This window comes from Equus caballus, chromosome 7 (genome assembly GCF_041296265.1).
Source record: "Equus caballus isolate H_3958 breed thoroughbred chromosome 7, TB-T2T, whole genome shotgun sequence".
Lineage (NCBI taxonomy): Eukaryota > Metazoa > Chordata > Mammalia > Perissodactyla > Equidae > Equus > Equus caballus.
In genome coordinates this window covers 34112083-34139936 of record NC_091690.1, presented here as the reverse complement: position 1 = coordinate 34139936, position 27854 = coordinate 34112083, and the positions used below count along the sequence as shown (strand labels likewise).

General features: G+C 50.9%; 1 protein-coding gene across 2 annotated transcripts; it reads right to left on the bottom strand.

The window, feature by feature from the left end:
* Window positions 1-694: 694 nt before the first annotated feature.
* Window positions 695-27154, bottom strand: SLC37A2 (solute carrier family 37 member 2). 2 transcript variants are annotated; one of them, XM_001502204.7, is made up of 19 exons: window positions 26372-26709; window positions 13034-13115; window positions 12456-12549; window positions 12244-12322; window positions 10332-10467; window positions 9762-9838; window positions 8783-8949; window positions 8147-8184; window positions 7716-7868; window positions 7287-7377; window positions 5792-5854; window positions 5367-5452; window positions 4830-4878; window positions 4555-4628; window positions 4204-4282; window positions 3965-4062; window positions 3624-3688; window positions 3363-3419; window positions 695-1809 (listed from the first exon to the last, which is right to left on the bottom strand). In XM_001502204.7, exons 1-18 carry the CDS (start codon window positions 26428-26430, stop codon window positions 3389-3391), a joined length of 1521 nt encoding a protein of 506 aa, XP_001502254.3. In that variant the 5' UTR covers window positions 26431-26709; the 3' UTR covers window positions 695-1809; window positions 3363-3388. The 2 variants fall into 2 exon arrangements, with proteins under 2 accessions (XP_001502254.3, XP_005611733.1); XM_005611676.4 differs by lacking the exon at window positions 3363-3419 and having other exon boundaries at window positions 26372-27154.
* Window positions 27155-27854: the final 700 nt, after the last annotated feature.

The window sequence follows — 27854 nt, the reverse complement described above, 5'->3', positions numbered from 1 at the left end:
GTTTCTAGATGAGAAAACCGGCTGAAAGCTAGTAAGTGGTGAAGCTAGGGAAGAGAAGACCTCAAAAGTGCCAAAGGAGGAACAATACCCCATCCCTCCTACCTGACCTGTCTGCAGGGAAGGAAAGCTGAAAGTTGACAAGCGAAGAAAGCTCGGCTCGCTCGCTGCTGCCTGCCTGGAAGCAGAAGGAGCCAGGCCCACACTGGGCCCTACCATGGGGTGATGGCACCATCTAGTGGCTTCCCTAAGTGACGATGTCTGATAAATCTCTCTGGTCTTGAAAGCAGCATTCATGAATGTGAACATGCCTTAAGTTATAGCTCCTGCCCTGGGGCCGAGGACTTAGGGGTCCCTGACTGGCTCTTGCTTTCAAAGCCAGAGTGCGTATCAGGCAGTTTGAGACTTATCTATTTGTCAGTACTGGAGTGTGTACAACCTATTTCAATGCTGAGGGACTTGCATCCAGCTAATACACTGGCCCTCAGAGTGCCCCAGTTAACCGTGGGCTCTAAGCTCCCGGTTTGCCCCACAGGTCATCACTGTTGTCATGAGCATCGCCTCCGGGAATGCCAGTTGTAACCATCCCCAGCATACCAACCTTGTGATCCAGGGACACGACTTTGACTTTGACCCACGTGAGCCCCAGCTTGCTGCTCCCATGCCAAGCCCTGACAAGGACGAACACAGGCACAGCTGGCAAAGGAAATCTGTATTGCTGCCGACGGGCGGCTTCAGAGGTCAGCCAGAAATGCCAAGAGCTGGTCTGGCATGCACCACTCCAGGATTGGGGGAGGCCAGAAAAAGTACATCAGGAACACAGGGGAGAAAGGCCGGCTGCAGAGAACCCCAGGCAACACCCGCCTGAATGAATCAGGAGGATTCTCCTTTCTTGCTAGTCTTGTCACCCTGGCACCTATGCTCAGAGTGTAAGTCTTTTCCTGTGTCCATTGTCTACTCCATTCCTTGAGTAGAGCTGGCAGACATGAGCACTTGGTAACCTTTCATTATCAAAATACTTAACCCCTACCCTGGTATTTTTATATGGCCCCACTCCCCAGCCCCACCCCACAGCAATGCCCTGATCTGTCATCCTCCATGAAGGACTCAGAGGGCTGGATCGAGAGTGAGGCAAGGGAGGCCCACCCTATTAGGGATGGCACGGGCACAAGCCTAAGAGTGACACTTCCCTTGCCTCACCCTAGGCCTGGCCCTGGAGGATACAGCAATAAAACCGCAAGCCAGTGGGCCAGGAGCCATAAAAGGGTCAGATGGAGGGTAAAAGAGCAGAGTCCAACTTGGGGAAACACAGAGAAAGCTGGCTTGTGGACAAGGGGACCAAGAGAGGCTGGGCAGCTCTGAGACAGGGTCAGGTACCTGATCTACCTACCTACAGGGACAGGCTGATTACAGAGGCTCAAACTGAAGAGGGGAAGGAGACACAGTCCTTTTCCAGGCCTTGGCCCTGTCATGCCTCTGCCTTCTGTCTTGGAATCTGAACAAGCAGGAGTCTGAGCAGATCCATTACTAAGATGAGACACCACTCAGCTCTGATCCCCAGACCTTCTGCTGGCAGCTTCCAGAGCTCAGGCCCTTGAGTCTTCCGTTTCCTCATGTTGGCAGTCCCCTTTCCATGGAGAATCTCCTGGTCCCTTGACAGCCCTGTGGGCCGGGCTGGGCCGAGCCGGCTGGTGTTAAGAGGCTTTGCCTCACCCATCGGTGGCAGTTTCCATTGCCCAGGGGGAGCACTTTGGGACCCAGGTGGAGCCCTCCAGACTTCTCTTCAAATCAGGGCTTCATATTTCTTTATATCTGCATGGGGAGGAGAGAGGCAGTGGAAGAGAAAGTGAGACACAGCTTAAGAAGCTCCTGCCCCAACGGTGGCGACAGGGAAGTCAGGTTCCTAGAGCCCCTGAATAATTGCCTTTCATCCTTTTCTCTATAATTAGGGCCCCCTTTTACCCATTCAGCAGGAACTAGCAAGCCAGAATAATATTAAAAACCTTGCAGTGTTCGTATCACATTTGCCTGCTTTACACAGCAATATCACATATTCCGTCTCGTCTCAGCCTCAGATCAACCCTGTCAGGTATCTAGGGATAAGCATCCCTATTTACACATAAGGATGTGGAGGTTCAGAGAATATGCCCATGGTCTTATAGATGAACATGAACAGAGAAGTCAGGATTGTCCAAGGAGTTCCATTTCCAAGCCCAGTGCTCCCTCTGCCCTAGCAAATTACTCTGCTCCCCACGCATGGGCCTTCCTCAGACAAGGACCAGCACAGGACGGCAGCAGTACAGAAAAAAGCAAACCGTCACACACCCGGGTTCAAGTTCAAGCTCTGCTGGGACTAGCTGGGGTCTTAGGCATATTCCCTGAGTTCTGAGCCTCTGTTCTCTCATCTCTAAATGAGAATATCTACTTCTGATGGTTGCTGAAAGGTAGGCTAATAAATCTAAAGTCAGACTCAATTCCAGACACAGAGCAGATGGTTTCTAAATATTCATCCTTTTCTCTTTCTGCTGCTTTTCTTCCCCTCCCAGTCTTCCCTCAGGCCTGGCCCAGAGAAGGCAGGTGGAACCTGTAGTTCCAATGGCCCTGCTCCCTCCTCCAGGGCAGGGCGGGACAGATACTCCACTAATGCCTCTTGCTTTCAGTTTTTCTCCCCGTGAACCTGGATGACACTTTCCTTAGAGGGAAGTGCTTCCCCCGAGGGTGTGCTGGTTACCGTGACCCCAGGGGTTCTTCCTCACTTTGACCGTCCGGACCAGGTCCACAGCTCCTTAGCAAGAGCCTCCTGCTCAGAAGAAGAGCCAGAAAGGCCCTGGAGAGAGCCTTGCCCGACTTCGGCACCAGCGCACCACCCAGCCTCTTGCCAGCGCTGCCTCAGTCACTGCCCTGTCTGTGCCGCCTCCACACCCACCACCACTGGGCAACAGGCAAAGAGCACACCAGGCCAGCCACCGAGGCTTGATTCGAATTTCGTTCCAGAAGCTTTGATTGGTAGTTGCTTTTTTCTGCACACCCCAGGCAGAGGGGCCAGATGACCTTGGTTTCTGAACTTGCAGCTCATAGTCTGAGTTCAGAGGGAAGACTATTTCCCTGGACTCTGCCCCCTCTGTCCTAGGGGGCTACGTCCAAAGCCCTACTGCTCTCCCTAAGGGGAAGAGGCTGCCAACCTGTGTGGCAGCTCAGACCCCTTAGGAAACACTTCCCAAGCATCATGCTCTGCTTGGTGGAGAGTCTTTGGAACTGGCCCCCAAGAAAAAAGAGGAAGTTGGAAAAATCACACTGGAGGAGAGAGGATTTGCATGCAGGCCCCACTCTAATGGCACATCAGTCATGGACTTGAAAATACTCACAAAAGTCGTGAGACTTGAGGAAAATACTACAGCGGGTGGGTTAGGGCCAGACTAGAGCTATGGAGACACATGGGGACAACAGAGGACAGGTTAGTGGGGCGGGGGCGGGAGTGGGGATCACAGAGCACATCCCCGGGCTGCCTCTGCATTCCAGAGGTCTGAGCTGGAGCTGGGCTCAGCCTGGGTACAGAGCCACTGAGCACTGACTCCCATAAGAAGTGAGGTTGGGGGAGGTGGGGCTCCAGCTCCTGGAGGACTCACCCTCTGTTTCTGCTCATGGACGACTTCCAGGCCAGGATCTCTTTGTATACCAACCGGCAGAGGAGCTGCGGGGAGTCCAAGGCACAGAGGGAAGGGAGGGCAACATTAGCAGTGAGCATGTGGTTAGTCCCCAGTGCTAGGTAGGAGGGAACGAGGTGGGCACACAGTTCTATTCAGCAGGGCATCAGCCATGGGAGGTAAAGTGGTTCTGAGGAAAGGGCAGCTGTTCTCATTGTCCTAGAGTCCCTAATGGCCATTGCTTTGGACCTCCAGGGTTCCAGCCTGGCAGGGCAGGAATCCCCCTCCGCCAATACCCATCTGTATGCCCCGAGAATTCTTACCAAGCAGGCCAGGATATCAGCAGAGATGAGCATGTAGAAGACGTTGTTCCAGCCTGTGGGGGAGATGAGCCCGGCCAGCAGAGGCCCCAGAGCCGCACCTGTGCAGAACACAGCATCAGAGAAGGGCACCGACAAAGGCCCCGGACCTCCCTGCCCCCATGAGGGCAGTCCTCCAGGGTGTGTGCCCACAACAAGGCTCAGGGCTCAGCTGCCAGGAGCGCAAAGCTAGAATCACAGACCTATGGACCCTGTGCCGTCGATGATGGCCGTGACCGTGGAGAGCGCCTTTGCATTGCCCTTCAGGCTCTTGTGAGTCCCCTGGGGAGAGAAAGCAGAGTGGGGAGGCCCAAACCAAGAGGCAGCACTGAGCAGGACCAGAACTGGGAGAGGAGCTGACTCTGGGGGAGGTGGCGATTAGGGCTTGGAGGAGAGAGGAAAGAGGGGCCAATGGTGGCTTCTGGAGGCCTCTGAGGATCCTGTCTCTGCAAGCCAGGGGAGGGGGAAAGAGAGGTAGGGGAAATGGACCTGGAGACAGAGGCCCTGACCGAGCCCCCAAAGTGATCCCTGGCCCGGGAGGTGGCCCTGCTTACCAGGTCAGCTGAGACAGCAGTGGTGATGAGCGCATAAGGGCCGTTGACCAGGGCCCCACAGACAATCAGCATTACTGAGGCAGTAACAGAGATGGCCCAGTTAGAGATGAGGGGCCACCACCAGCCTCAGCCCCAATGCAGGCGAGACCCCCAGGAAACAGGCCGAGAACCTCCCCTTTCCCTTTGCCTCCCACCGATGCCCCCAAGCCAGCCTTGCGGGCCCCCAAGGCAGTGCCTTTCCTGTGGCCTGGCGGGACCTGCAGCCACCTCCTCACCTATGGAGCTGGTAATCCCATTCTGGCCAAAATGGTTGTAGAGGAACATCTGCGAGGAGAAGGGGAGAGGCAGGGTCACAAAGGCTTCCCCACGGCTTACTGTTAGACTGGAGCCCAGAAGTCTGCACCAACCCTCTCCTGCCCTGGAACTCCAGCAGTCACCTTACTCCTCTTCCTTCTCAGACTAGACCTCTAGGTCTTTAAATGTCCAGAGATGGAGGGTCTATGACGTGGTAATCTATTGTTTCCCTTTTCCCAAAAAGTCTTCTCTCCTGTCTCACCTCAATCTCTTATTCTTTCCTTGGTCAAGAAGTTTAGCAGCTGGTCTCCCACTTTCCCACCAAGGCCAAATAGTTACTAATCCCTTTCCAACATCCTCAGTCTGGACCTCTTCCTGTGCTAACCCTGGCTCCTCCTCCCCAGGCTGTGCACAGAGAGGTACACACATGCAAAGAGACAGGTGTGTGTGTAAATGCCCAAGCTCAGTGGCCCACACACACATAAGCACATGCACTTGGCCCTCGAGGTCATACACACCATAGGGGCAGCCAAGATGAGCATGATGCAGCAAGTGGTGGCCCTGCCATTCGTGTAGTCAGAGATGAGCCCCGCCACGATGCCACCTGGAACACAAACCAACTCACACACAGCTGCCTAGGCACAGCCGCAGCCTCTTGGTCACGGGTCCCCCAAGCTTTGCCCCAACCCTCTGCCCAGCACTAGCCTGGGCCTGGCACCCAGGGCCAGCAGAGCTTCTGCCTCCCGCAGCCCTCCCTGTACCCACTGCTTACAAGAAGACCAAAGGTGGCCATCTTTCTTAGGGCCATCCAGCTGGGCAGGAGCCCTTTTTCTTCTGGTGCCACCTACTCAGGTCACGTCCCATTGGACCTGTCCCTTCTTTCTGAACCCCCACAAAAGAAGAGGGGAATGCAGACTAGAGGCAGAGCAGGGCAGGGCCTCACCTATGATGCCACCAACATCAAAGAGCGTAGACAGGTCCCCAGCCTCTTTGGCACCAAAGTGAGCTATGGAAAACACAAATGTGTGGTCGGACGTGTGGGCTCAGGGCAAACATCCTGGAGTGCCACAGCCAGAAAAGTCTCCACAGAGCACCTGACTCAGCCCCACTGCCTCTTTTTTCAGAGGAAGGAGTGAGTGCTCTGGGGAGGTGATTGGCCAGGTCTCAAGTGAGTTTGCGGCAGTTTGGGGCCAGATGCCCTTTCTGGCCCCGACTCCAGTACTGCCTTCTCCCTCTGCAGGATGGCCTTGACCTCTCTGGATAGCCCTCCCCTGAAAGCGCTGGGATCTGGCCCTGGAGAGCCCTGTCCCACTGGGCCGCCTCTCCCCTAGAGGCACAACTGCACTCACTGAGCCTCAGCCCAGCCAGCCACTCTGCTCTGCTCTGCTCTGCTCCTGACCTAGCGGCAGGGCCCCACCAGCAGCTCTTCACATAAACGGAGCCAGAAAGAAACTTGCAGGAAAATGGGGACCTCAGATCCCAGGCCTTCCCTTAGGATTAGAAAAAGGAATGTCCAGAAGCTTGAATTGTAGCCCAGCCCTCAAGGTTGACTCATACTCTGAAGTCAACACCAAGGCCACAAAACAGTGTCCACAGAGCCACCTGGTGCTCTCCCCCTGGCTTTGAGAGAGGCCTCTCAGACAGGCTGTGGGGCAAGTTACAGCTTGAGATCTGGCCCTGACTGAGCCCCACAGTATCCTGCTCAGTGCAAGTACAGCGTGTGGCCAGGCAGCTTTGGCTTCCCACAGGGCTTGGAGGAGGGTGAGAGCGCCTCGGCACATGGAGCTCTGCAGCTCCAGGGGCTGCTCCTTCATAGCGTAGCCACCTGAGCCATAGGAAAGCAGAGACCCAGGCCAGGTGGACATTAACGTCCTTTTTCAACCACGAAAGTGACCTCTCCTCATCTCTACATCCTGGGGCAGGGGCAGGGGAAGGGGAGAGTAGGTCCACAAGACGGGCAGCCCAGCAGACCAGGCACAAGGCGTCAGTGGCCCCTTGGAGAGGAGAGCAGTGTACATCACCAGGCTACAGGCAGTGGGATAGCTCACCAGGCCCTCTTGCTTGGGCTGTGGGACGCTCAGGGGACTCCATGAGGCATTCAAAAGGCAGACCTTTTCCATCACCCTCCATCCCACCCATCTATGAGCCAAGCAGCCTGGAGGTGGGTTTCTCCTACACTTACAGCTGGAGAAGAAGTTAGGGAGGATTATGGAACAGAGCTTTGAGTTCCTAACCCGCAACTCAGTTCCAAAGGAGGAAAGGTGGCTGGAATCCAGGTCTTGGGGTGATGTGCAAGTGTTAGCTTCCCGTTTAAAAAACAAAACCTCCTTTTGCTCTAGGAGCGGTTCCACAGAAATCCTGCCTATATCCTGGAATCACATGACAGGTTTCCTCTCCCCTCAGAGATCCCGCCCCACCTCTTCTCCCCAGGAGCTTACCCACATTGAAGATGTAGAGCGGCAGCCAGTAGAGGAAGGTGTAACTGACCAGCTTGGCAAAGAGCAGACACAAGGAGAACTCAATCACGCCCTGGGGAGGTAACAGAGGGCACGTGGAAAGGATGCAAGTAACCCTTGTCCAGGGCAGCCCCAAGGCTAGCTTGGCACCACCCCAGGCCTTTCCACCACCTACCACACAAAGAAACCTTAAATACCTACTCAATCTTAGTAAAAGCATTGTGCCTGCTGTTCAAACGCTGTGTCAAGACAAGCCCCTATGTTACCCTCCCCAAGTCAGCCACTCACCCTAAGAATCTTGTGTAAAGAGATTCTGGAAACCAGAGATGACCCTGAGCATCCTCATCTCCTGATACCCAACAGAAAAATCTGGAGAGCCTCCCACCTCCCTCCATTCCACAGACTTCTCACCGGGATCCGGAGTGCTCCAAGGAAGCTGATGGCAGCAGGCTGAGTGCTTGGCTCCTTGGAGCATCTGGTAGCAGTGTCCAGGCTGCTCTCCCTGCTAGAGTAGGGCCCATTCCCAGGGTCCTCAGGGTTGTCCTCCTTCTCTTCTGGTCCACCCTGAGCAGATATGAGCCTTTGCTGTAGGCACGTCCACCTCCCACCGGCTGGAGGGATAACCCATGTGAGAGGTAGGGGCTGCCACACTGGAAGAGGTCTATGTCCCTCTCTTGGACTGAACTGACCTCCTGCCAGACCATGGGGCTGTCGGGGAGCCAACCCAAGGGCCTGACATTGGGCCTGTAAAGTGACTCCCTCCAAGTGCCCAGTCCTCTCTGGGAGCAGCCCTGCAGATGGAGGAGGAGGGCAGGGATTGGGTTAAGGGGGCTCACACGTACATGGTGCTGAGGAGGGGTGCAGTCCACATCTTCTGGGTCTGAAAAAAAAGCCTTCTAAGAAGCGTTCCAGCAGGCCCTCACCTTGTACTGGGTCTGCCCCCTGCCCCCCAAGGGTAGCCAGTGTACTTCCTGGCGAGGGAGCCTGGACAGGGGCTCTGAAGACCACCTTCTAAGCCTGGCTCCCCTAACAACCAGCTCTGTCACTAGTACCTTGTGGACTTTAGTTCTCTTGCTACAAAGTGGCCATACTACGCAGCCTAGCCCACTCACAAGGCCATCAGAGACGGGGGAAGAGAACAGCAGATGTGGGGACTGCTCACTGTGAGAGCCCCGTCAACTCCACCTTCCTCTTCTCACACCTCAGATTCAGCCAGCCTTTGCCGAGCACTGACTATGGGCCAAGCGTCCTAGCTACATCCTCTCACTGAAACCTTCAACTATCCTAGGAAGTAGATGTTGTTATTCTTATTTTACAAATGGGAAAACTGAGGCTCAGTGAGGTTGTTTGTCCCGTCACACATCTGTCCTCCAACTCCGTAAGTAATCTTCCCACTCTAGCCAGCTGCCTTCTCCTAGAACCCGCGAGAACTGGGAGGCTCAATGCTGGGCCCTGTGGGGAGGGAGGGGCCCACTCACATTCGATGAGGAAGAGGAAGGTGATGACGCCCATGGCAGCGGTGATGATGCCTGGCACCACAAAGGACAGGCCCCACTGCCCATTCACCCAGACGCCGGCGATCAGGGAGCCCAGGATGTTGCCCACGGATGTGTGGGAATTCCAGACGCCCATGATGAGCCCCCGCCTGGAGGGGAGGGAGGGCAAGGAAGGAGAAGGGAGAGAGTAGAAAATGTGAAAAGAGAAGCACAGGGTTCATCGCACTGCCCTGGCCAAGTGCTGCCCAGACACCAGTCAGGGAGGAGGGGGTGTCAGACACGCGACAGCAAGGCCTGGCATCCGCTCCCCTCAGCCAGCTCCCTGAACAGCACACACAGGGCTTCCAGAAGGGACTCTTGCTGCCCTGAGGGTGTCGAGCCCCCACCATCCTTCTCTCTTGCCCTGTGGCTGTTACCCTAGGGCACTGCTCCTCAAGCAGGGGCGATTCTGCCCCCAGGGGACATTGGCAATGTCTGGAGATTTTTGATTATCACAGCTTGGAGTATGCTACTGGCGTCTGGTGGGTTGACGCTGCTGAACGCCCTGTGATGTTTAGGACAGCCCCAGAGCAAAGGATCATCCAGCCCCAGTCAGTAGTGCTGAGGTTGAGAAATCCTGCCCCAAAGCAACTTTTTTTGCATGAAAGCCAGTTGAAGAAAAAGAAAAGCACAGTTTTATAGGCTTCATTTTTGTCTTCATGTAAAATAGAAATTCATCTATCATGAGAAAAAAGCATAACTAAGATTGCCTGTTTTATGGGTTAAAACCTCATCAATGAGAAAATCAGTGCTGCTTTTTAGTCACTAAACGAAACGTCTGTGTCTCGGCATGTGAGTCAGCAAGATGGAGGCAAGTTTCCACTCTTTCCCCCTGAAATTATACTAGGGGGCCACGAGTACCTGCCCCCTACCCCCAGCCTTCTCGGAGGACCTCCCACTCCTCCTCTCTCATCACACTTACTTTCCCTTCCCGAACCAGTTGCCAACACAGGTCACCACAGAGGGCCAGCCTGTGGTCTGGGCAAGTCCATTAAAGATCTGCAGGGAGAGAGGAGGTAGCTGGGACAGGCCTGGGCCGGGCTGCCAACCCCTGCTCTGACCCCTGCTGGGCTGAAGAGGTTCAATATCATGGTTGAGGGGCCTCCACAGTCCACACTGCAGACTCCCCTTCCCTCAAACGCGTAGACACACACTCTAATGCAATGACATAATTTCTCCTCTGGCCCAAGATCCTTCGCTACAGAGACCAAGCTTCTCAGGCCTTTAAGTGACCTCAGGATACTGCTCAGCGCAGACTTACAACTGTAAGTCTTACAGTTCAGACTTCAGACTTACAACTGAGTGAACAAATGCACAACTGTGGGAAGTGGGACTCAGACCTCCTGAAGCATAGCCGGGGCCCGCTGGGTTGGAAAGGAGGTGTTCATGGCCCAAATCTGCCATGACCTGGGGGCAGCTGGGAAGCACTAACGGCCTCCAGGATCATTTCTGTGATGGCAACAGGGCCCGAGTGCAAGACGGAGGCTCGTACCTGGATGAGCACAAAGTACCAGAGCATGTGGATTTTCCAGAAATATCCCAGGCCAAAGAGCGCAGTGAAAAGGCCGCTGAGCAGCATTCCAGCTGAAAGGTAATAACGGAGGGGGAGCCGCTCCCCAAAAATCCCACTGGAGAAGAGAGTAGATCTGTGGTTAATCTCTGCCCTCTCTGCACTCCTCAACAATCTGCCATCTATTTCTAACCCCACCATGCCACCGAAACGACGCTGGCCCCGGTGACCACCAATGACCTCTGTGTTACCGCATGCCAGAGACACCCTCAGTTCTCCACTCACTAGACTTCTCTGCTTCATTGGATATTGCTGTCCACACTCCTGAAATGTTCTCTCCCTGGCCTCCACGACATCACTGTGCCCATCTTCCTCCCCTTGGCTGACCATTCCCACTCCTTTTCACTTATTTTTCTGGGGAGCAGTCCCTTGCATCGCTTCTGTGGTTTTAACTACCACTGCTATGTGTTCAATAGCTCCAAATGCATATCTTCAGTCCTGATCTCTCCCCAGAGCTCCAGGATCTCATCCAGATGCTTTCTGGACATCCTGACTTGGATGCCCCCAAAACATTCACAACTCAACACTCTAAAACCGAACTTTTCTTCCTCCTTCTCCCACCACCCCTCTCTGAGTGAATGGCACCACCATCTTTGGCCACTCAAGACAGAGCCATGGAGCTTCCTCAGTCTCCTACCCCTCACATTCAATCTCCAAGACCCATCCATTCTGTCTCTTAAATAGTTCTCTGGCATGTTGCTCTTCTCCATCTCTGTTACTCCTGTTCTAAGCCAAGGTCTCCTCAAAGCTCAGCTGAACTATTGTAAGTCTGTCTTTAGGATGACCAGGCCTTCAGTCTTGCCCTCCCTCAAATCTATCTCCTATCTATCTAGTCTCACCCTCAGAGTGATCCATCTGAAATGTCAATCTGAATATGACACCTCTGGGTAAAACCCTTCGATGGCTCTCCTTCCTATGCCTGCAGCCTGGCACACAATGACCTCATTCTTCAGCCCATCTCCTGCTACTACTTCCTTCAAATTTTACACTCTAGTAAACCTGGCATTAGTCCCCCCACACCCAGATCATGCTGTTTCTTTATTGATTTATTATGCCTTGATTTACTTGATTGTGCCTTGATTACTTAACTTACTTGATACTTGATTTATTATGCCTAGGCTGTTCCTTCTGCCTAGCCACTTCTCTACCGCCAAGCCCAATTGTTCTTCATCAGTTCAAGTATCATCTCCTCCAAGAAGCCTTCCCTAACCCTTTTTCTCCAATCCCAGCTCAGACTAAGTACCTACCTCTGAGCCCCCAGAGCACCCTGTAGCCACCTCTGTCACAGAGCCACCATACTGTTTTGTAACTAGCTGCTGATGTACTGGTCACCCTCATTAAGCTATGAGCTCCTTGAAGGCAGTACCCTGTTTATTCATCTTTGATTCGTGACAGCAAACACCATGCTTGTTATGTAAAAGCCGTGCTTGCTGTGCTAATTTAGGTCCAGGACAGGACAGGGATTTCCTAGCCATCTCTGCGTCCCGAGCCATCCTTGGAGGATCCTAGTCCAGGATAAACCATATTTCAGCCACACCAATGACACTGCCATCTGAGTTGAATAAACTCAGAAGCAGCATCCAGGAACAACTTTCCAGGAAAAAGAGCTACTGAAAATGGGAGTCTGCCAGGGGGAGGAGCAGGCTCAGTGACCGTGGTGAGGAAACCAGAATGGCTGTGGGCTGATTGCATGTGTGGAAGTCTCGGTCTCATTTCCACCTGAGGGGGCCATTGGCATTTGCCCTTCAACCTGGCTGCCCCCAGGTTAGTCAAGGGGAGGGGGCAGTTTGGAACAATACTGCTCTGGACGGTCGCAGGCTCTAATCTCTCTTACCTGATAAACATGCCGATGGCATAGGCCACAAGGAAGGCATTGTCCACAGCCCCCAGTAACTCCTTGTAGTTGTTCTGGTCTGAAAGCAGACAGGAGAAACAGAAAGCTGGCTGCTTGACTGCCCCTGCAAGAAGCCCTTTCTGGCCTCAGACAACCCCTTCCTGGGTAGGGGCTAGTGAGGGACAGGGAAGAGCAACTTGCCACATTCTTACCAAATGGAGCCCAGCTGCACCACGTGGTGTCATTGAGACTGTGGGTGTCGTTGATGGGGTGGATCAGCTCTGAGCAGTTCTGGTGCAGACGGCTCTGGAGCAGCAATGGGATGCACAGGTCAGGAGTCACGTCATGGCCCCAGAGCCCACTCAGCCCACAGAGGAGCAAGTAACTTCCCTCCCCATCCACATCAGCACTGCTCTCTCCTTGTTCCTTCCTGTGGCATCTCCTCCTCTAGGAACTGACTACAGGGACAAGTGGCTACATCAGAACCTTGGTTAAGGGCAAGGGGAAGTCTACGAGTAGAACCCATAGATCCTGGTCTCTGCTCTCTTGTTCCACTAACAGCCGCCAACACCACTGTCTTGGTGAATAAACTCAAAAGGAGCACCTAGGGAAACTTTCCAGGAAAAAGAGCTGCTGAAAGTGGGAGTCAGCCAGGTGAAGGAGCAGGCTCGGTGACCAGGCAAGGGAATAAGGATGGTTATGGGCCGAGCTCCAGACAATTCTATTGAAGTGTGTTTCTGCTGGGGCCCAGCATCTCCTGCATTCTTTCTTACTGCCAGGCCAGCCTCACCTTGACAACACTGATGGGCTTCCTGGACATATGATAACATGTATAAATGAAGAAGGTGAGCAGCAGGATGAAGCCTCGGAACCTGCAGGAAAAGGCAGGCATCTGGGTTAGCAGGAAGCTCAGACTCAGTATCCCACCTGTGTCCACTCTGGCAGCCCCAGGGCCTCAGCACCACTAACTCTCTAACTTCAGGCTCCTCTCCAGACACAAGTTCCTTGGGGCAGAGGCCGAGGGGAGGGTAGGAACAGATGCCCAGAGGCCAGGGTTCTCAGGGGGCCCTATCTCCCTGGTCCCAACTCCTGAGGCTTTCTAACAGAGCTGGCTCAGTACCAGCACCCTAGACAACACCAGAGTACCTCCTCCTGTTCTTGCCACCTCCTGTCACCTCTACTTCTCTTGGGCCTCACTAAGGTCAGGGTGCCTCCATGTATGGGTGTGTGAGAGAGATGGGGGCAGGGAGGGAGAATCATTTTTAAAATATCAGAAATGTTGGGAGCAGAAGGGAGAGAGAAGTAGGAGGAGGATGTGACTTTAAAGTGAGGTCAAGGGGCCAGCCCTGTGGCCGAGTTGTTAAGTTTGTGCGCTCCGCTTCAGCAGCCCAGTTTTACCAGTTTAGATCCTGGGCGCGGACATGGCACGGCTTGTCAGGCCACACTGAGGCGGCATCCCACATGCCACAACTAGAAGGACCCACAACTAAAAATACACAACTATGTACCGGGGGGCTTTGGGGAGAAAAAGGAAAAACTAAAAAATCTAAAAAAAAAAATAATAATAAAAAATAAAGTGAAGTCAATACTCCAGGAAAGCCAAGAACACAGCAGAAATAACACCTGTTGCGGCCCAGCTAGAGCAGAGCCCAGACCATAGTTGCAAATGTGGCAACAGTGGGAAAGCTGGTGACAGAATGCAGGTCCTCCTCCTACTCCCAGTCTAGGCCATCCACTAGACAGAAAGATCATTCTTTCCATCTGTGGCTCACACATCACATGTGCCCTCTCCTAGGCCCCCATTTCTCATCCCATGCACTGGTCTGGGATGGAAAGAACAGTTGAGCCAGGCACCACTAAAGTTTCCAGTGTACACCCAGCCCTTCTCCTTCTGCTGAGGCTCTAGGGAAGGGCCTCAATGTCCTCCTGAGTCACTGTCTGCTTCCCCAGCAGAGCATCAGCTGAGCCGGGTCAGCAGCCAGGAGCCAGTACATGGAAGTACATGGAAAATAGACTTCATAATGGACCCCCAGCTCAAGAGAAAGGGCAGGCATTAGGGAAGGCCCAGCGCCTTGGGTGATTAAAGATCTCATGGAGAAGGGTGGGGAAGAAGAGTAGGAAGGGCTCCGAAGCCATTTCCATCCCTCAACTCCAAGAACCCAAGAGACAGGACACTGGAGGCTCACTCTGCCTTCTCTAGGGATCTGCCTCCAAACCCCAAACTCACTTCCCCGAACATGTCATGAAGGCTACCATTTGTGAAATAAAGGGGTATTTCAGCAGAGCCCGAATTTAGGTTGGGGTCCCAGGCGCCTTCTCACTTCACCCCTTTCTAGCTGGGCTCTCTGTCTCCATGCTCTCCACTGCCCAACAGGGTATCTTTTTAAAAGAATGAAGGTACACATGCTCCCCCTCCATTACCTGGCTTAACGTTTTCCAGTGGCTCTCCATTCCATTAAGAACAGAGTTCCAACTATTTAGTCTGGATTTCATGCTCCTCTACAACCCAGCCTCTCTGGCTATCAGTTCCTGGAGGTGCGTGGGTGGATCACAGAGGTTCTCCAGGGAATCTAGGGTTACTCCAAGTGACTGTCCCAGTGATTGACATCAGCAAGCGTAGTGGAAGCAATTTAGGGTCCTTCCAATTGGCATATGGCTCATGGACTCCTAGTTCAGGGACTTCTAGAATCTGGGAGAGATTCTCTGAATTTGGAGAGGGTGCCCAGTTGGCCTTCTTCAAAGAGCAATGAATGGAAGAAAACCACAGCCCTACAGATGACACCAATCCAGTGCCCTGCCTGGGAAAAAGCTGAAAGCTTTGAGTGATGCCTCTAATTTACTGTGTAATCAAATGCAAGTTGCTAAACCTTTTTTGCCTCTGATTTCCTCATCATGTGCACATGGATGACAGCACCAACCACATCTATCTCAAAGACAGTTGAACACAATATTACTCTCACCCTAGTCCCTAGGTCCCTGCTGTACCACCTTTAAGACCGTTAGGGCTCAGCTGAACCTCTCTAGGCTGCCACATGGATGCAGGCACTGACCATGGTGACAAATCAGATCCACTCTGGGTATGAAAGATCCCTGAGTCCCTAGCTCTGACTCTTCTCCCATAACAGGTGTGGCAGTGAGGCCCTTGCCACCCATGGCGGCTGGTGTTGCCTGGGAAGCCAGGCTGCAACTCAGTAGACATGCTGAGCCCTCTTAGAAGCTGGTCAGAGTCAATGAGGTGCCCAAAGGTATAGCTTGGCTGCCAGCCACCCTTCTCCTCCCACCCCCAACTCCCCACCACCACACTGCTTCAACCCCAAGCACCAGGACCCGCCCAGCTAGGAGGGACCTCAGACCACTCTCCCTTGACTTTCTCCTGCCTCTGGTCACAGGTGGTCTCCTTATCTGCTTCATCTGGAGTCCTCTCCCTCTCAACCATGGGTAGGAGGAGCTGTGACAGAACAGCAGACACATTCATGCCCCTTTCTGACATCCTGATTCTCTCTGGCAGAAACAAGACTGCTCTCCTATCTACATCCGTCCACGTCCCTACCATGTGTCAGGCTCTGTGCTAGGGATCCAGCAATAAGCAAGAGAAGTTGTAAGAGAGATCTCTGCCCTCCAGAGGCTCACAGGTCAGTGGGGAGACAAACAGAATTGGTGTGACAGTATTATAACAGAGGGCAGCCCTGCATGACATGGAAGCAAAAAGGAGGGACACTGAGCTCAGCGGGGATGGCAGCAGTGTCAAAAAAGGATTCCTAGAAGTAAGGCTTTACTGGAATCTTCAAAAACAAGTGGGAAGTGGCCAGGTCAACCAGGGCTGGGGCAGGGAGCATGTGCCAGGAAGAGGGAACTGCATATGCAAAAGCATAGAGGCATGAAATAAACTACCTGTTTGGGGAATTCTACACAGTTCAGGATATATAGAAGGTGGGGCTGAGCCAAGCATAGAAGGAGAGTGGCTGGGAAGGAAGCAGGGAACAGGTCATGTAGGGCCTTAGGTGCCAAGTTGTGAAGTTTAGATTTTCTCTAGAGGGTGATGGGAAGTCATTGAAGGGGGTTGGGATTTTCTAGGTCAGAGAGTTCTGGGCACAACCCAAGCTAAGCCAGGCGAAGACCCAGGGCTCTGCCCTGTTGATTATTTTGGGAAGCCCAAGATAGGCTTCCTCACAGAAGGCAGGGCCAGTTCCCTCTGCCTTTTCCATTCTGCCAGCCACTCCACGGGCACACAGCAACACCATAAGGAGCCCGTGGGTGCTGCATCTCAGGGAGTTGATGTCTATATGATAAAAGAGCAAGAACTTAGGAATCAGGCAAAACCTGGCTTCATTCCTTAAACCTGTTTGCTTATCTGAATAGTACATCACCATTCTCAGAGGGCTAGTGATAAGTTAATGGAGGATGCATACATCAGGTCTTACTGTCCCCGACACCCCGTGGGGACTTAAAAATGGCAACTAGTATTATTTCAGATTTTTAGATGAAGAAGAGCAGCTAGCTGGAGGGGGCCGAGGCTGCCCATGCTGCTCTATGTGTTGGCACCAAACTCCTCCGGGTGGTGGGGGTTCCAGGTGCTGGATTCATGGGGCAGGTAGGGACTTGGAGGCAAGCACAGCTCCCTCTTCCCTACTTCCCCAGTCTACCCATACCTGGGCTAGATGGACACAAAGATCCCCTAAAGCTACTAGTGCCCTCACCTTGCCTGAGGTAGGTTCCAGTGCAGATAGAGGAGCCTACAATGGGACAGAGCAGAGCCTTGGCCTCCTGTGACCTGCCCACATGCTCCCTCAGGAGCAGACAGGGAGGATCAGCAGAGGATCACACTGATATCCTAACCTGTGAGATTCTAGCCTGCCCTCCGCCAGGGGCCTGATTTGACCTTTCTCCCAGCTCTGACCCCAACCTCCAGTAGAAAACATGACACCCAAGATAGCAAGTGAGTCATGATTCCCGGGGTGGGCAGGAGGTCCTCAAATGTGCTATGTGATGCTGGGCCTGGCACTGGCCTTCTCTGGGATTTCCTGCCTGGACTCCAGAGAGATGGAGAGATGAACTCAAAGTCCAATAGCTAGTCGGGCAGATCAGCCCAGGAGCCAGGCCTTCTCTTAGTCCAATCCTCTTTCCATTCCTCTCTGGCAGCTGTTCTAAGAAAAAGGCTAAGGTGCCATAGTTCAAAGGGGATAGGTGACATTTGTCAAATTAAGGGCTAGGCTAAACTGTGGTCAAGGCTGACAAACTCGCAGTAACTCACAGGAAAGACAGCTGACGTGCTCCTGCAGTGTGTAGAACCCGAAGGTTTCACTTCCCTTCTCACAAGCCATCCTTCAGAATCAAGAGGCCCGAGAAAGGGAGCAGGTGGAAAAATATACACAGCTGGGCCTTGCATCACTAGCCCCAGGGTGGCTGTGAAGGGGGAGGGATGGCAGTCCAGGTGCTGGACCAGGCTGGCAAGCAGGCCAAGGACCAAGGACCGTGCGGGCAAGGCCCCTAGACTGCTCCAGGTGGGGCTGGCTGCCCTATGACCCTATAAATCTTTGCTAACAAGAAGTGGCACTTCTTAGAGTCCCACTTCCCCCTACCTGACATCAGTTACTGAGTAACCAAGTCAGATAGAGAGGTGAACTAGCTATCTCTTAATTACTATCTGACAGTCCAGTTATTAAAAGAGTACGAAAATAGCTTTATCGATCTTGTTAAGACTTTGCACTAGGAATGCTTCCAAGGTACCACAAGGAACAATGTGTCCCAAAGCCCCAACAGATAAAAAAAAAACAAACAAAAACCCTAACGGACCTACTAGCACCAACAGTACAACAAAAAACAGCACAGCAAGGGGACGCTGACCTTAGGAGATGCTGGAAAGAGATCCTCTTTCCCCAGTGGCTACCCCGTAATCCCCCCATCCCTGTATCCTGCTTCCTTGCTTTGCAACCATGTTGTTGACCGTCCTTACCCCCATGTAAGGTCAGTGGGGACTTAATCTCTCTCATCGACCAATCCCCACCACCACCTGCTTCAATCAGGGGCTGCTAGTAGATGTCTAAGTCTGCTCAGGTGGCCACGTAACAGGCTGGGCTGGCTGTGGCTGCAGGTGATCTTGGCACTTGCCCTGAGCAAATGGACTTGGCGGCCTGTCCTTGGATATGTCTGTTCTGGGACTCAAGAGATCCAAAAAGGATAGAGGGTTGGGAACAATAAGAACCAGACTAATGGTGACAGTGCCACCTGACAGGCACCTACTGACTGCCAAATCCACTGCCACTGGGAGACATCCTGGTAGGGAAAAGGCCAGCCTGGAACCAACACCACAGAGCAGAGCCCTGAGCTAGGCCTTCAGTGTACAAGACGGGACAGGGACAGGCAAAGTCTGGGAAGGCCTCTGAGGACGGAGGGCACCAAGCCTTCTTGGGCCAGAAAACTAGCCCAAGGAATCATCTACTTGTTACCTTTCCTCCACCTGGGACTTGAGTACTTGCTCAGGGGACCCCAAGTCCTTCCCAGAGAAGGGAGCCATTGGGTAGTAGCTACAAGTTGCCTAGGACTTTATATAATAAATGAGTGGATAAAATAATGATCTTTTTTAGGAAAGAGGAAAATATAGGATAGATTGTTTTGCTTTGAGAAGGAAGCTGAGTAGGGGAACCCTGAGTACTCAGACAGAATGAAAAGACATGGCTTTAAGCTACAGCATGAGGTTTTGTTTAGACAACTGGAATAACTGAAAGAGTGCGAGAGCTGGTAGGTTTTGGAAGAGGTGGTCAACAGATATTAAGTTGGTCTTTCTTCTGAAGAAAGGCTATGCAAACAGCACAGATGGAAATGTGTTGATGATGGCAGAGCTATGGTCCTGCCCAGGGAGGTATGATGATGGCCTTCCTCTCAGGATTCTCTAGAGGCCTAGCCCCATGCCTCACCCTCGTCCACCCCTCCTCCTGAGCATGAAGGATCCAGGGGATGAGGCATGAGCCAGGGGCCAAAAGGAGAGCAGCTCCCCTAGAGTCCCCACATCACACATCAACTCAGGGAAATCAGATCGGGGGAGTCATGGGCTTCAGGGACACTACCCCTGTGTCTGTCCTCAATTCTGTTGTCACTTTGGAACAGCTCAACTCTGACCTCAACACTCAGTTGGTACAGCTTGAATGGAAGAAATAAGGCCTTGGCCAACCATATAGACCATTCCAAAACCCTTGCCTTCTAGACCAGTCCATGGGGTCTGAGTCAGATAGCCTCACTCAAAGCCAGGGAGGCACACACAAGTCTGCTTTGTAAGGAGGGAAAGAGGAAACAGCAGGGTGGAAGAGGAAGCAGAAGGCAGCTGGGGCAGAAGACAGCAATCACGAGTGGGTGGGGGAGGGGAGTGCTGCAGAGTCACATGTTCTGGCAGACCAGCCCTGACTCTTAGTGTGGAGGGGGGTGGGGGCAAGGATAATGGGTTTAGCCCTCCAGGTTCTCCTCCAGGATCTCATTCCTCCTCAGAGCAGCCTCTCACCACCATAGCTCTTTTTAAGGAGCCCTTTCTGCTGCCTTTACCAAACACCTCTTTGTAGTTACCAGGAAAATAAGGCAGGAAAAAGCTGCTTTGGCAGCATCTGGAGCAACTTATCTAAGGCCATGGCAGAATAGGGAAAAGAACGTTAGACCTAGACCAAAAGAGGCTGAGTCTTAATTTCTGGTTCTGCTACTTATTGTGACCTTGGGCAAGTTGTTTAACCTCTCTGAGCCTCAGTTTGATCTTCTTTTAAGTAAGATAAACTCCTGCCACACAAGATTGCTGTCAGGATTAAATGAGATATAATGGATCTGGCAATGTGAGCCCTCAGCACACTCAGAGGGTAGAGCCATTCAGCCTAGCTGCAGCCACCAGCCAGCCTTGGCCTTTGCAGCTCACTGGGAAGATCAGGGTGTGGAGAAAAAGAGCAGTTGTGGGAGTTCATAGCTCCTGCTTTCCTGCCTGTCCAGTGCCCATCCTCCCCCCCATTCCTGCTCATCCAGCAGCTCATCCAGCTGGTTCCTCCTCCCACAGGCTTCTCTTCTCCATGTTCTGAGCTGTTCTTCCTCACAGGGCCCCAGGAAATGGGCCCAGCCCCATAAGCACCAGCCACAGTCATCTCTCTGGCAAGATGCCCATGTTGCAAGCTGCCCCCAGACATGCTCATGCAGATGCTGGCACAGGAGGCAGGGCACTGGCCAGGCCCAGGGATAAGGAGGACTCTGAAAGGCTGCTAACAAGCTATCCAGCCCATCCTGACACAGAAGGTCTGACAGGAGAGGAGAAGGAGGGGCAGTAGTATCTTCCTGGGCAGAATCTCCTCAGGGTCTCGGACTTTTGCTTGCATACCTCATGCCACCTGCCTCTCAGCCCCATCTGCAGGGACTGCACCTTCGGCACCCCATGCTCCTGCCAGCTGCAGCCACATGTTACCAGTCCTGAAGAGACAGGCTATGACTTCACTTCTCTACCTTTGCTGGCTCTGTGACCTCTGCTCTGAATGCCTCCAGATCCACGAAGTCAAATGCTGCCTTTTCCTCCTGAGGATAAATCACTCCTTCCACAAAAACTCACAAGCACCTAGCAATTAGCAAGTACTAACTGTCTGCTAGGCACTGGGCTAAGCACTTTAGGTATCTTCTCATTTAATTTCACCAAAACGCTGTGATATAGGAACACCGTTACCTCCATTTTATAGACAAGGACCTGGAGCCTTAGAGAGATGGGTGATTTGACTAAGGCCAAATGCTCATAGGATCTTTCTCCCTCCCACACTCTCATCAGGAGGAGGGCAGAAAGAGCACAGGCTTGGGAGTCAGACTAACCTGGATTCAAACTGCAGTTCAGTCATTTACTAGCTATGTGACACTGGATAATGGACACATAACTTCTCTTGCGTCATTATACCCAATCTGTTAGGGGGGAAACAAATAATCACCTTGCAGTGAACGACAAATAAACAATGCCTGGCACAAAGTGGTAGGAAAAGTAAGTAGAATTATGGTCAATAATTAATGTTTAGTCAGAGCTTAATACGAGCCTGGCACCACTCTAAGTACCTTTCACGCTGGACCTCATTTAATCCTCACAACAATTGTACAAGGCAGGCATCACCGGGATCCTCACGTTACAGACAAGGATCCAAAGCTCAGGGTCAGTCCGCCCCCCAGCATCCTACTCTAGGAGGGTCTAGCTAGGTCTGCTTTCTTCACTTCTGCTTAAATGCCCTCCTTGGGGACACGGAGCAGCAGTAAGTTTGATAATAAGAGTACACACCTTCTCTCCAGCTTGATTCTTAGTTCTGAGAAGGTAGAGCAATGTTTTAATCATCTTTATAGGCCTCAGAGTTCGACATAATGTACTTACAGTAGCAAGTACATCAGCATTTAGGCTTTGATAGGAGTCCAAATCTACACTCACCAAGAAAGAAGTAAAAGGACACTTACTGAGTGCCCTCCATCAGCCACGAGAGGTCAAGAATATTCACACATCACATTTATCCTCAAGAACCCACCTGACTTTTACCGATAGGAAACTGAGGCTTAGAGAAGTTAACTACACAAGGCACACAGTGGGGAAAGGATTTCAATCTGGATCTGTCGGAAACATGGGAGATGCTGGAGAACAGAGTAGTTGGATTCACACTTTCAGAAGTGTGTAAATGCTGTTTGTGGAGGTAGAAAGCTGTGTTATGTGATTTGTGAGCTCTTCTAAAATGCTTGTGTAGAACAGGTTATTTACAATTATCTACCCTCCCTGCCCCCAATTTTCTCTGAAATACAAGTTACTTTGGTTAAAGGGCATAATTAATATCTACGAATGAGATTCTATTGGGAACAATAGTGGCAGAGAGGTACGACTTTGTATACACATGAGACGTATTTTTGTTTATTAAGAAGAAAAAAGAGAAGTTTTATACTAAAGTAAAATGACTGGTTGTTCCAGACTAAGACAGAGGACAATGAAGGACAAAACCTAAATGGACAAATTTGTATAAGGTTTGCAGAAAGGGAATTTGATTTGCCTTGGATTATAGTACATGCAAATAATGTCTGAAAAGAAGCAATTAAGTATGTTAAAGTTTTGTCAAAGCTGACTCAGTTTTAATTTTATTCATATTATTTTCAAAAAGAGGTTGTGGTTCCTTTAGTATCAAATATTATATCAATGTAACATGCAGACCTACTCAATCTCTTTAGTTGATATTCTTGGTATATCCTTGGTATATTATGTAAATCACGTTTCAGGACTTTGATATATCACAAAATTTTTTCCTTTATAAAAACATGTTCACCTCATACACTGTTGGTGGGAATGCAAACTGGTGCAGCCACTGTGGAAAACAGTATGGAGATTCCTCAAAAAGTTAAAAATAGAAATACCTTAAGAGCCAGCCATCCCACTGCTGAGTATCTATCCTAAGAACCTGAAATCAGCAATTCCAAAAGTCCCATGCACCCCTATGTTCATCGCAGCATTATTCACAATAGCCAAGTCATGGGACCAACCTAAGTGCCCAGCAACTGATGACTGGATAAAGAAGATATGGTATATATACACAATGGAATACTACTCAGCCATAAAAAAGGACAAAGTCGTCCCATTCATAACAACATGGATAGACCTTGAGGGTATTATGTTGAGTGAAATAAGCCAGACAGAGAAAGATGAACTCTGTATGACTCCACTCATAGGTGGTAGTTAACATATAGACAAAGAGAACTGATCGGTGGTTACCAGGGGAAAGGGGGTGTGGGGGTAGGGCGCTAGGGGTGAAGTGGTATACGTACAACATGACTAATAATGATGTACAACTGTAATTTCACAAGGTTGTTAACTATCATAATCTTAATAAAAAAACATGTTCACCCATTTTTATAAATCAGATGTAATGTTCACTATCTTCTTTGAAATTAGTCTTATTATGTTTAGACATTGTCTGGATTTTTTTTTTTTTTTTTGGATTGGATTTATTTTGTTTTGCACAGTTCGAGAACAACCAATTTCCTTGTCAGCTGCATTATTCTTCTCATGAATTCTCATCAGATCATTCACTTTTGAAAATTATCCATAATAAATTAATCCATGCCTCTTTAGGTCTGTCACCTTTAGATACTTTCTGTTTTTCTCTGATGCTTCCTTAACGCTCTGCAATCAGCTGTAGGCCAAAGGTTTTATCTTTAACAATCAAGAACTGTCTCAGAAAAGCACTGTACCAGGCACCTACTCTTGGGTACAGGCTTCTGATGGCATCACTTAGACATTTTTAAAGACATACCAGTGGACTGAGTCAGGATTTCCAGAACTCTCTAGCCTAGAAGCGGACAGGTTTATGAGGTTGTTAACCCAAGATTCACCAGAACAAGAATTAACCACAGGGGACTACATGAACTGATAAGGGATGTTTGGAATATTGTTTATGTTGTTACAGTGTTCTATTTTCTGGATATAGAAGGAAGCCTTTTCTCTTTATCTGTAACCTATAATAATTTAGTAGGCCTGTTTTTGTAAAGCAAAATGAAACATTTGTAAATATCTTATTCTCCCTACCTGACCCCTGAGAATTGAGAAACTTGTTGAGTCTTTTTGCTTTTCACAGCAATATGATTATTTGCAAAAGTTCAATAAGAATCTGTCCTCTTTTTTTACCAGGACATAATTAGAAAATTTGACTATGCAACCAAGGCCTTGCCTGGAATATTGCATTTGACAATGATGCTCATTTAAACAGATAAAACTGGCCCCTTTTAAGGAACTAAGGTTGACCGTATGGAGACAATACCAATAAAACCCTCCAAAGAAAATGGGCTTACTGTGTTCCCTTACAGGTGAATGAGGAAACTCATGCCCTGGCAAGCCCAGGGACTGTAGGGTATTTTGGGGACCTCAAGAAGAGAGGAATTTGCCCAAATTTATAGGTACAGTAGGTAAAACCTAGTGAAGACTGTTGGCTTGGCTTCTTAAACTCAGAAAAGTAAATGATAATAGGCTTAAAAAGTCCAATCAAGATTCCTTATGAAAATTTCCAGCAAAGCAAACTTAACAAGGCTTATATTGTGAATTAACACTCTCCCTGCACTTATATAAACAATCAGATCAGAACTAATGAGACCAACCTTATTTTGTGATCAAGAATAATCTTTCTTAGAGACTATTTTTGATCAAAGCAGGGAAGATTGTAGGGAAAAAAAAATTGCGTTTCACTGGAAAACTTCATTGTCTAGAGAACACCCATCCAGGCTGGCTGACTGGAGTCCTTCATTGACCTTGAGTTATTTTTCAATTCCTTGAAGTCCTAGGTAACCAAGAAGTCATGCAAAATACATGTATGAACTGATAGAGTTTCAATAGTCTTCCCTCCCAACCTGTGGAAAAACCAATTTTGCCTCAATATTCCTAATTTATAAATGGCTATGTTCTTTGGATTTTCTTTCTTTTTTTTTTTTCAATTGTAGTAAAATATACATAACATAAAATTTACCATTTTAACCTTTTTATTTTTTGGAAGATTCACCCTAAGCTAACATCTGTTGCCAATCTTCCTCCTTTTTTCTTCCTTTATTTCACCCAAAGCCCCAGGACATAGTTGTGTACAGTTGTAGGTCCTTCTGGTTCTTCTACGTGAGCTGCCACAGCATGGCTACTGACAGACAAGTCGTGTGGTTCCACGCCCAGGAACCAAATCCAGGCCACCAAAGATGATTGCACCAAACTTGAACCACTAGGCCATCAGGGCTGGCTCCATTTTAACCATTTTCACGTGTCCAGCTCAGTGGCATTAAGTACATTCACACTGTGGTGCAACCATCACCAGCATCCATCTCCAGAACTTTTTCATTACCCCAAAGTGAAACTCTCTACCCATTAAACACTAACTCCCCATTCCCCCCCATCCCTGACTTTTCTTTTGAACCGATTATATAACATCTTCTGGCTCCCTCATTATAAGTAAAACAAAATCTTCAACACATATTCATTTTTATATCCCTTATGAGAGTCATGATTTTGTCTTTTTCTGAAAAATATCTTCTAACAGTCCCAAACTCAAAAAGGATCAAGGAAGTAATCTAAATGAGTGAAAAAAGCTGGAAGTGATGAAGACTGTCACCAACTGGAAAGTGTCTAGGGTGACCAACCATCTGGATTCGCCCGGTAGTGAAGATGGTGCGGAAGTAGGATTTCCCATTTTAAAACTAGAATAAGTTGGACATCTTAAGAACACCTGTCCTATCTAATAGGGACTCCTCAACTCCTATTAATATTATTTGGGAATTTAGGCCTGGTATTGCTACACTGCCTTTTATCAAGAGAAGCCAGGACTCTAGCCATTTATGTCAAATTTTATGATTTGTAAGTGACAGCAACTAACACAATATTTTTAAAAAATGCTGTGCAGACCAAGCAAACTGCTCCAGTGTGTGGCCTCTGATAGAGTGGGCTAAAACCTCTCCACAGTACCACATCTCAATATGGTGCAGCCTCCCCAGGCCTCCCTTGGTCAGCAGGAAAGCTCATCCAGTGTTGAGGTGACCACCAGATGAGGAGCAGCGGCAGTTCTGACCTGAGATTATGCTCTCCCCAGGCAGGTCTCTCAGGGCCTGGAAACACTCCCTCCCGGTGCCTCACCCCTCTCCCCCACAAGCTCCCAGGACCACTGAGTTCTGGCCTGTGTGTTATCCAAGGGCTAAAAGAGGCCAAAAGGGACGCTCAACAAGTCCGATGGCCACTTTTTCAACAACTCCCCCCACCCCCCGCGCCTCGGTTGCCTAGCCTGCAAGTCCAGGTTCCCCCAGGTGCTCAATGAAGCGAAAGTGAGGGGTTCTGAAGGTCTACACCTGGACGTATGTGTGTTTGGAGGTGAGGATGGCAAACGGAACCGATGGCGACTCCCCAGCAGGCCCCCACAGAGGAGTCCGGGGTCGGGATGGGGGTGAGGGGAACGCGGAGTTAGGGAGGATGTGTCATCCACGTTTCTGGCTGGCGCTGCTGAAGGCGACCGGGATCAGACCCTGCCAGAATCCCCGAAGCGCGCAGGGCAGTCCTGCCGAGTGCCCCGAGGGCGGCTGTCCCTCATCACCCGGCACTCCCTTCCCCTCGGTGGCCCGGCCGGCGCCTCCCTCCTGCAGCCCTGCTCACCAGCTGTCCCTGGAGAAGGCGCGGAGGAACCAGACACCCGGAGCCAAGGAAGATCGCATCTTGCCCAGCAGGGACCCGCAGCGCAGAGGGTGGACGCAGGAGGGCGCAGAGCCGGGCGCGTGTCCCAAGTGGGCAGTCAGCGTGGTTTAAATGCCCCGCCGGCCGGCCCGCCCTGGCTCCGCAGCCCGAGGCGGGGAGCCCCCGCCCCCTTGCACCTGACCGCCCTCGGGGTCGGGCCGAGCGCAAACCGACCGCCCATCCTCCGGACAGGTCCGCCGACATCTGAGTCTTGTCGTGCTTTGCCTCCCGGCTACGGACTGATGGCCCTCAGAGATTCTGGGGGCTCCTCCTTCTGCCCTGCTGGTTCCGGCTCACTTCCCGCAGAGGAACCGAAAGCTGCGATCCCAGTCGTATCAGCTTTAGGTGTCGTTCCGTCTGCCCGAAGCTGTTCCTGCTGCGCTTTTCGGTCCTGAGAAGTAGTGGCCCCCGACGCAGACCGGGAAACTGAGGCACGCTGGAGGGCTAGAACTGACACCCAGAGGTCCCTCACGTTACGCTGATGTGAGTGCAGGCGCCCCCTTGGAGCGCAGGAGGTTTCTCAGGGAGTTGCAACTGGGCTCAAACATACCTCCCAGGCCCCGACAGGGGCTTGCCGTCCCGCTCGGATTCCAAACGATGTATGGGGTCAGACAGGACCCTACCGCTCGCCTTCCACAGAGAGACCCGCCTCCCCATTTACTCCCGGGGGTTAAGAGTGTTGCAGCCATTCCTGCTCTGCCTTCTGGAGGCAAGCAGCCAAGCAGCAGTGAGGGGCCAGTCTGGGGCACAGAATTCTGGGCTCTTAATAGTGCTCTTCAGGCCTCTTGCGTGAAGATTGCCAGGGTATGTTTCTACCCATAAAAAGAAGATATTGTGAGATCTTTGGATATAAACCCAAGGGTGAACTAAAGAGGGGTGGAGAGGGACACATTCTCCTGGGGAATAAAGTTGTTAATAGAACATAAAATATGTCTGTGCAGATGGGTTTCAGCTTTAACCCCAGCCTGCCCCTAATTCCTACGAGTGCCCAGGCCCTAAGTGCAAAGTCAGGGAAGTGGAACAACTCCACCAAACAGGTTAGGACCCAGAATAAAGGGCTCGACGGCTACTAGCCCTGGAATCAAGCAAAAAGAGGCTAAGCAGAGTTGTAAAACCCTCTGTTGACGCCAGACCATCAAGGGCAGGGGTCTAGTGGCAGAAATGAAGACAGCAACAAGTAGAGGACAGGAGATAAAGGGACAGAGAGGAAAGAAGAAAGGGATAGAAGGCAGGAGCCAATACTAGATTATGTAAGGTACAGAGAAGTGAAACAGCAAAGGAAGAGCGTAGCTAACAGCAGCTAACTTAATCCTTAATTATACTACAAACTAGGCCTAGGTGTACATTCATTTCATTCTTACAAGTCACTGAGGTGGGCATTGTCCATCTGTGAAGGGTGACTGTA